At 34.3% G+C, this 10,226-nt stretch overlaps 1 protein-coding gene across 1 annotated transcript in view; it reads right to left on the minus strand.

Moving 5' to 3' along the window:
* Positions 1 to 10,226, minus strand: part of INVS (inversin) — a 93,729-nt gene that overhangs the window by 78,711 nt on the left and 4,792 nt on the right. The window contains exons 2-3 of the mRNA XM_014938479.1: positions 8,863 to 9,032; positions 2,873 to 3,039 (exon numbers count right to left, since the gene is read on the minus strand). Of these exons, the coding sequence (XP_014793965.1) occupies positions 2,873 to 3,039; positions 8,863 to 8,968 (273 nt within the window). The 5' untranslated portion in view covers positions 8,969 to 9,032. The remainder of the gene's footprint in view (positions 1 to 2,872; positions 3,040 to 8,862; positions 9,033 to 10,226) is intronic.

The raw sequence follows: 10,226 nt of genomic DNA on the forward strand, positions 1-10,226 counted from the left end.
TCCATTATAAGGCTGATGAAGAAAAGACAGATAATACAAAAGATCATGTCAATGAAGATTCAAAAAAGATGACTTGCTAAAAAATGCATGCCTTGGGTGAGATTCATTTGTCACAATTTAGACATCAACACTGTCAAAAACTACATTAGTCAGATGCCTAAAAGAGTGACTTAGATAGTCAATGCTTTAGGAAGTACATCTTTACGTTTGGGTGAATGAACTGCACCATAAAGTGCATTAAATTTAAAAGTGATCTAGATGACTAACTGAGATTTAGATATCTGCTATGTAAATTTCTACAGTTACTCGAGATTATTCTCACCCCACCATCTTACATGGCATTTGGTATATTTTAAATATTTTCCATTGTAAGGAAAAAAGATATTTCCATCACAAGAAAAAGGTTACATTTAGGAAAAGAGTTTAACTTTCTAGCTCCTTATTCATACTATGAATCTTTTCCAGACCAGTAGTTGCATAAAGCTGAAAAGCTGTAATACAAAGGATATCCATCACCAAATAGAAGACTTATCATTAAGAACATAATTATTATCATTAAGCACCAGTCAGCAAAGGTTATCATATCAATGTATAGCCATAGCTGTTTTCAAAAAGCATTGCTATTTCAAGTAGCATTAACAACTGAAAATTTGATCATGCCTTCAGAAACTTTCTGCAAAGAAAGGTGTGAAAACACTTATGCTTAATCTGCTACCTAAGAAAGGTGGCTAGGTGGACCAATAAGTAAGGGAATATCCTAACTCTTACTTCCAGAATTACATTAATGAAGTCTGAGACAGGAAGACTACAAGAATCCTTTGTTGAGAACCTGATACAGGTAACTATTGCTTTATAGCTATGCTCTAGAGAGAAAAGCCATTTGAATGAAGCATGGCAAGACAAGGATGACATAGTGACTTTGAGTTCTGACATGTTCCTCATGTTCCTCATTAATTGGTAAAGATGACCTAGATATTAAAACTACATTAGGGTTATTGAAATCATCAGATCACCTTCACTTTTTACCTATGTTGAAACCCTCGGAACTGAAAGAACATGGAATAGCGTGGGTTAGTTTGTGTAGCTATGCTATCAGAATTATTCTTGATAGGGACTATGAACAGCATTTATATCAAAGTGCAGAAATTTTGATAGTGCTAGGATTACTAATGGGAGAGTCATCATATTGAATCTAAACACATGAAGCAACACATTCAGCTTCCCTCTGTCCAAGATGGCTAAATCTTTCTTTCTGTTTGGCATTAGAGAAGTATCTCCTCACAAACTCTTTAATTAATTTGCCTATCAGGTCATAAAATCTAAAGCCTGTACGAGCACCAGGCAAGTATAGTATCTTATAGTAATTTTTTAAGCCTCTGACATTGTTATGTTTATGAAAGATCTATCTTTGAAACAGTAACATTTACAGTAAGGTGGTCACTTAGAAATATGAAATTAACGCTGGTACAGTACAGACAAGGTTATGATGATGATTTAAATATTTCATCAGGGTGTTGTGGTATGCAACCAAATAGATGAATTAGCCTATTTTAACTCAACTATAACATTATGTAACTAATTATGATGGTAGTGAAGTAATGTAGTGCACTAGTGTACACATTTCACGAATGCAACCACACTAGTTTTTAATAGCTAACAGTTTTATCTACAGAATTTGTAAATTTAAAATATTAAATGAAAACTTAATTCCCAGGAAGAGATGCAGTAACACAGACCACACAGTCCCTATGGACTCCATTGCAAGTGTAACCGAACAATGTCATCTCATAATCTTCCCAAATGGTTCTCTACTCAATTGCATATACCCCATCTTAGTAAATACTGCAGCCATACTATAGCTACCTTCATGTAAACCTAACTAAAAGAAAAGAAAATAAAATGGAGAGAATATTGAAAGGTATATACAACATCTGAATGATGTGAATGATCAGGGGAAAAGTTATTCTGAATAGGAATAGTTTGCTACAAAAATCAAGGCAGGAACTCTAATTGATACCAAAAGACACTGCATAGATAACGAAAACAAGTTTACCTTTTGAGCAGTCACAGTTTTAAACATACTATAAAAGATAAAATAGTAAATAAAAAGCTGTTCCTTTCAGTTTGAGTTTTTAATCTTCTCAGAGTCTTTTTCATAGATTATGAACTCAAACTTCTTGCTTAGCTAACCGACCCCTCTTTTTTTTTTTCTTCTGTCAGCAATTTGTTCATTCTTGTGTAACTGTGGACACTTTCCCCAGCTCTAAACACACTCAACATTTATTGCAGCTCTGAAGTTACACTTTAAATCACCTTTTATTTTATAGTTGAATACTTCCTTTAGCACTCCTTCAGTGGAACAGTGCAATTGGACAGTATTATAGACTGAAATTGTAGAAAGAAAACATTTCCCTCCTACTCCTCAAAAGGATTTGGTATTCCATATACTTGAAATTCTCAGACACAGCACTAATAATTAACGGTATATGGCCTTATAACACTGAAATTAATAGTAACATCCTAAGGAGTATCATAGTGTACAAAATTTACTCTTTGCTTAGAACTAGCTATCCCAAAATAGACAAATACTATTTTTCCTAGACAATAAAAGTTCTTAAAACAGCAATGAATTATACTGTCTCCGCAGAGAGCTACAAATACACTCAGTAAAAGCATTAAAAAATAAAAAATAACCCTCCAAAGATTTACTTTGGGATGGGTCAAGTTTTTAAAAAACTCATAGTATTATTTGCCTCTAAAATACTTAAAGCCTTTAAAGATACAACATGCTTAGTCAACACAAGAAAATCTCCTTTATATGTTTCAAATGCCGCAAGTTTATACAATGGCAGAGCACTTTTAATATAATTACCTTTTGTGCAGCAAGATGGAGAGCAGTTCTTCGGCTACGATCAGCTCTATTAACATCAGCTCCAGCCTTCAGCAATGCCTCTGCACAGTCCAGCCTGTCAGCCAACACACAGTACATAAGTGGAGTTCTTCCAAACTGGTCCTCCTTATCTTTCAGCTCAGAGTTTCCTAAAAAAAAAAAAACCAAAACAAAAAAAAACAGCCAAAAAAAAAAACCCAAAACAAAAAAAAACAGCCAAAAAAAAAAACCCAAAACAAAAAAAAACAGCCAAAAAAAAAAACCCAAAACAAAAAAAAACAGCCAAAAAAAAAAACCCAAAACAAAAAAAAACAGCCAAAAAAAAAAACCCAAAACAAAAAAAAACAGCCAAAAAAAAAAACCCAAAACAAAAAAAAACAGCCAACAAAAAAAAACCAAATTAAAAAAAATAAATCACATGAAACCATTGAGTCTATGAGTAACTAAGAGTAATACTTTTTTATGAGGAGGGTACTTTTAATTAAAAGTAGTATTTTATTATTATAAATGAATGTAGTGATGAAAATAAGATAAACTCAAACTTACTACTTTTTACCCTGCTTTTACAGGCATTTACATGACATTTAAAATCATACTTACAGAAAAAAGTACATTAGTTCCACAAGTACACCTACCAGCAGTAACATTCTGCAGCGGCATAATTATAAATAATATTTAAATAGTTATACACATTTGGCTGCAAAGATTACTTTAAAAAATATCAACAGCAAGTAAACCAAATAGTCCTTCTGAAACCTGTGAACACTGTAACTAAAACAAGCTTTGAAGCCCACTCACAGCAATGTTTATTTTTAAAAGCATAAACATGTCAATATTACATCAATACCATTATTTATTTCATAGCGCCTTACAACGTGGAAACTAATAAAATACTTCTTGAGCTTTCTTGAACTGATATGTTAGTAAGGCAGCAATTAAGCTAAAGAAGTTTAAGCTCCTATAAAGCAATCAAAACACTGTATTCCTATTCACAGTAAAAAAGCCCAACAAAACAAACAAAACCACTATGCATCCTCCACTACAAAGTTTTGTATTTTTATTATGTCATTACATAGAAACTAGCACCTATAAATTCATGGGTATCCACTATCCTACACATCCCAACTCTAAATACATCTCACAGGCAGGTACATCATCTAGAATTATTCAAGGAACATTGAATTTTAACAGTTAATTTTTCTTTTTAAAGACTCCCTTTTTTGCATGATTCTTGATGCTTCAACAGAACCCCATCAGAGTCATGCTTCTTTACAAACACAATCTTCACTGTCGCCGAGCATACTACACTTATCTATGTATCCAGTAATTGTATTCTTAATTATAATCTTTTGATTCTTCTAGCAGAAGAGTCAAGCAGATTACATGTGAAACAAAGGGAATATCAAGGAAGAAAATTTCTTCCCTACCAACCAAGCCTCTCACAAAAAACAACACTTTTAAGAAGGATATTGTGCAAATTTAAAGGTATTGGGATTATTTTTTGTCTTGTTATATGTAACTACATTTTGACATGAAAAAATAAATAGATAATATAATTTTTACTAACACTACATACATATTTGATACTTCTAAAATTCTATTTTTAATGAACTTTGAGAAAAAAGCTCATATACTTTCTTCAAATATTCACTTAAATGTAATCTTATTTTCATTAGTGAAGCCTATAGTTCTTTACTTCTACTCAAAATGAAAAGTTTTAATAAGTGCACTAGAAAGCAGCATGTAACAAAAAATAAAGTAACTGGTTTAATTAATTACATGGCCATTAGGAAGTAATTCAAAATGTAGCATAGGAGTTACAGAAGAGAATCCAATTTTTTTTTTCCTAACATATGCAAGACTTTGATTTCCACAGTACTACAATTTCATAGCAAACTGGATGCAGTTTCAAGATAATTCTTTTGTCCACTATTTGTAAGAAGTATTTTGAAAGTTATACATACATATTGTGAAATTGTCAATGTCTTACGTCTTAGTATTTTAGCTAAAAATAAATGCTTTTTCCATTCAATAGAGCACAGAACAGAAACATCAAAGCCAGTTACGAACAACCATGCAGCCCTGTGCAGCAACATACACATACTGAGATCTAAAGCATAATTTAACATGGCATTGCTCCTAGTCAACAAGCCAGTTTGTTTAATTAGCTATGTATAGTCAGGTGCTCTTCCAGTATTAGTTCAGTCTGGTAATTTAGACATCACTAAACCATATTGCACTGTTCAGTGTTAACATAGCCTTGGCAGTGTCTTAAAATTGTTGAACATTATAAGACTTGCACAATCAAATACATTTTTAAAAAGAAATACATTAATATCCATTTCCCCCAATAAGACACTTGCCCATGCCTAATGCTGATATAAGACTTGTTCTTAAATCAGCAGTGTGCAATACTAGTCCCTCTCTCCCTCAAATTCCAAGTTCCATTTCTGTTATATAACATAGAGGATATACAGAATGCAGAGACTGAAAGAAAGAAATAGGTAATGTCAAGAGGAGCAAAAATGGTCTAAAGCTCAAGTACAGCCCCGCTGAGCAGAGCAAAAACCATCTGATTTCATGTATAGCCCCCAAAGAGTCACGTAGCTGATGACAGAGAGTTTCTATAACTGCGCACAGTCTGAGTGAAAAATGAGCAAGACCTTCAAAACTCAATGCCAGTGATTTGCCTGAAGCTGCTGCACTGTTTTTTAAGGGAAAGAGACTATCTTCAGCTAAAAGTAGGTTTCTTTCCATTATTTTCTGGTGTATCTAAAATGTGCCATGGCAAAATTAAACTCTCTTTCACATACCTGCCTAAGAAAGGAAGTTTGTTTGATCCTTCTCTTTCAGGATCAACATCCTCAGCCCACCCAGATTATGCATTTCATAAGCTTGTTGCCAATGAAGGTCACAAACACCATGGACTTAAGTGGCCTAATTCTGATATTTAACTCTTATATTCATACCTCATCAATTCTTCACAGTTTATGCAACCTGTCACATGAGAGTCTAACATTTCTACACGTTTTTCCACCAAAAGAGGAGAAAGGGCAGGAGGAGGACTTGAATTCCACTTAACGACAAAAAGACAGACATTCCCTTGTTACTTGCAAGTATCTTGACTTTTGTAATATCTGAGTTTTATTCAGTCTCCTACATTGCAGAGCATGAAATAGAGAAGCAGAGAACCAAACAAAACCATGCAACTACATATTTGCAACCCTGAATGTATAGTTAACATTTACCATGAAACATCGTATCAGAGTTTAAGAAGCACCTGTATGTGAGCGATACATGATAAAGGTTTTACAATGAGGAGTCACACTGAATGGACACTTCAGTATAATGATGATTATACACATTATCATGTTCTTATAAATAACTAAAACAATTAGATGCATCTTCCTGAAACCCTACAGAAATGCGTTAAATGCAAAATGATCCTCCAAACACAAAATTAACTTTTGCTGCCTTTTTGCCTAGGATTAAAATCATACAGATGGGTTTTAACACCGAAGAACTGTTAATTAAAGACATGTTCAGTGCTGTGTAAAACGTAGAAAAGACGACACTGTGAGCATTCTCCAAAGCCTGAGATCGTACAACTGTAAAACAATGTGATAAGGTACTAAGTGACTCACGCAATACAAACAGCACACTTCGTTGGAGCATTGGTTATACAACAAACACTTGGCATGTACTATGCTTTATGGTATTTAATGCATAGGCTGTTTAGAAAGTCCTGTAATTAATCATGAGTAGTGGTTAACATAAAGGGACACTTTGTTCCAAAGCCCTCTTTATGTAAATTTTCTCCTTACCTTTGATTCTGTCTTTTTATGCCTCTTACTGGAAGAGGATGCTAAAAGGAACACAGTATACCCAACACACTGTATTATTTCAAACACCTGTTCCGTTAAAATCACAGGCTATTGGGTGGCAGATTACACATGTGTCCATACTCATGAATTATATGCAAATAGAATGTATATGTTTGTATACAGTCATACATGCTCCATCAAGCTACAGATAGAAAAAGAAATAATCACCAAACAGGCTAGAGGGGCTGCTCTAAAGACTGTTTAACCAGCCTCTATGCCCCTCCTATGTTAATAACTGAATAGGGAAAAGTCAAAGAGGAAAGTAATAATGAATTTAGGTGTAAAAAGCCCTCCCTAAAAGAAGAAGAGAAATGTTAAGCTACTGCAGATACCACCAGCCACATAATCAACGTGCAAAGCTTGTCTGTGTTAGGAGAATGTTGGTAACCAATCCAGCATACGCTCCCATAACACTGAAGTTCTGTCCTGAATTAGATGCTGCTGCTAAGTGCAGTCATGAAGTTCAGTGAATAACGCCAATTGCTCAATTTACTTCTGGCATCAACTTATACTTTCAGCAGTGCCTGGTAAACAGCTAAAAATATTACTCTGATGCATTCTTCTTTTGCTAGGCAATACTTTTTTTTTGGTCCTATCCCGGCAAAAGTAAGGTCTGTGTCATATCCTGTCAAAACACGACAAAGCAGAAAAGCCAATTTTTGCTATTATAGGAAAGGTTGCTAGGATTATGCAGTTTTCTCTCTCATGTAAAAATAACACATAGCATTTTTTATTTTGTTGCTGCATTATTGCCATTAAAAGAATAGTGATTACCATATCTGCTTCTAATGGCTGTCTTGTGGTCTATTTGACAAGGTCTATTTGGCTGTAAGATTCTCAAAAAACATACTGTGGTCAGCACAATCTCTTTGTTTTCACTTCTGATTGCTAGCCAGAATTCGAAAGCTCAGATTTTTCCTCAGAATGGATGCAGAGAACTTAAAAAACCCCAGGTATTTAAAACTACTTTGTAGTTGCATCCCACAGATTACTAGAAGCATCTGCATCTCAACTGCTTATACATTGTTCATAAAATGTTCTACATAAAGAGTGAACAGACAGCATTAAATGCAACCTGTATGTTTGAGTCCTTGTATGACAAAATAAAGGTGAAGAACCAAAAAAAGTATTTGTTCCAACCAGTGGAGTTTCTATGAAGTCAGAACCCTCAAATTTTTCCTCCTGTTTGAGTTAAATCACTTCTAACCGGCTTCTGAGAGAATTAGATATAGCTTGTGAAGAAGAACAATTTACTGCTCTCTATACAACTTAGACAATAGATCCACATAGTTTTCTACCTTGTCTTCAGCGCAGATCAGCAGAAGACACATCAAGAAAGTTGATTGTTGGTTTAATGTGATTACCATTAAATCCTTTACACTCATTAGAACTGACAGCTAACAGCATAAATACAGACTAAGTTTCTTATTATTTCATAGTCCTTCACCCTCACCAAGCTCCAGGAATAGGATTTTGAAAAAAGGGTGGGCAAATAAAACTTCTGCTGTAAAACCAGCTGCAGTACCAGCTGGAACCACATTTTATCAGAAACTCTGAAAATCATATGACAGCTTTTGAAATATAGGCAAGAATGGTTTTGGAACACAAAACATGCACTGCTTTTGCAAACTACTAACCTGGAATGCTATATAGTTCTTGGACAGAGAGGGAAGGTGAAATCCTGTGGTTTTTAATGGACAGGAATATTTTTTTTTACTTAGCTTCAAGAGGACCAGACTGTCTCCTTACATATTATTTGTCTTGAGAAACATTGTTAGTGTATTAGAATCAAAGTAACAAATTAGGCTTGACACATTTTGCCCCAACTACTACACTCTGGTAACACTTTACACTGATAACAATTGTATCACTTACCAGTTTTCTATTTTACTTCACCCAGAAGTAGCAATCAAATGCAACATATAATAAAAAGTAAGAAAAGTCAGTCCTCTTTTCAAGACTGCATTTATTCTCGAGATATATATAATCAAGAAATTAAAATATATCTCAAAGATCAGAGCACTAAGTCAAAACCAAAAAGCTTCAGTTCTGGAGTAATCAAAAGGAATCTACAATAAAAACATTTACCTGCTATTAGCTTTTGGAGGGTACTCTTATCTCCATTAACTGCAGCAGCATGCACTTCAGATGCTAACGAGGAACCACTGAAGAGGCAGTTTGCTGAAATATTCATACTCTTTCAAGGTATTACCATAGGTCAGATTTGCACCACCAACATTTTTTGCAGGAATTCAGTTCTAGAATAAAATAGAATTAATTTTATAAAGAGTCATTAAAATTGCTCAAACAATGCTAAAGAGAACAAACTGTTCTGTTAAAAACAGAAAAGAACAAACACATTTCATATTTCATGTATTAATTCTACCTCTAGCCAAGATTCAACCAGAAAAAGCCTATATTGAGGAGACATATACACACATATATTACAGTTTTGTTGCCTTCAACACAAATTTCAGTCAACAAGCTTTGCAAAAGTCTGCAAATAAGATAGTGTTTATCTACAAATCCAGCAGACTGTTCTTCAGAGCGTTGGCATGTATGTTTCAATTCAGTAAACAATGAAGTTTGTTATCAAGTATCAACTTGATATACTCCTCCAATACTGGATATCTGGTGGTATTCTACCATGATGGTCTTTGGACATATGCAGGATGACATAAGTTGAAGTAGTATCTTTTCTTTGACCAACTGGCATAACTGAAATAATCAGATCAGCTTTCTAGACCGCGAGTGTTCTTCAAACCTGAACAGAAGTGGGAAAATGTGTGTGTAAGAAGCCACAAAGAATTTAGGGCCTGACTTCTGGTCTAATTCAATCTCAAATAGGCTAATGGTAGATGAGAAAAAAACAGAGCAAATATATTTATATATACACACACAAAAATAGTAATTAACATGCAACATAGATTTTTAATGTAGCCTCCCTGATCATATTTTCCTATAGCGGAGGGAGTCATAGTTTACACAGCTTTTCTATAACCGTGACCATTTTAATTGCCCTTTTTTGGACCTGCTCACAGTTCTGTTCTAACCCTTTTGAGATGAAAAGAAAACTCACTAGTTATTCAGGATGTGAGCAAAACAGAGATTTGTGCAGTGGTATAATGGCAATCTCTTCTTTTTCCTCTATTTCTTTCCTAAATCATGCTTACTGCTACAGTTGCCTTCCTTGCCTCTTCTGAAACAGAACTGCTGTTTTTCTCTGAACTACCAATGCCTCAAGATCTTGATAATGACCAGCTCAGGTCCACACACTATTTCTGAAATGAAGAAGGGCCTGCACACTGGCAAACTTGTTGATTTTCTCCCAAAATATCGAACACTTGAACTTCTACTATCAATTCTTAGCACACTTCACATTTGGAATGGAAAGCAAACTGAGGTGAGCAGTAATAACTGAACACACCAGGAAAAAAAAAAAAAAAAAAAAA

This window comes from Calidris pugnax, unplaced genomic scaffold, assembly GCF_001431845.1.
Source record: "Calidris pugnax isolate Ruff unplaced genomic scaffold, ASM143184v1 scaffold13, whole genome shotgun sequence".
NCBI lineage: Eukaryota > Metazoa > Chordata > Aves > Charadriiformes > Scolopacidae > Calidris > Calidris pugnax.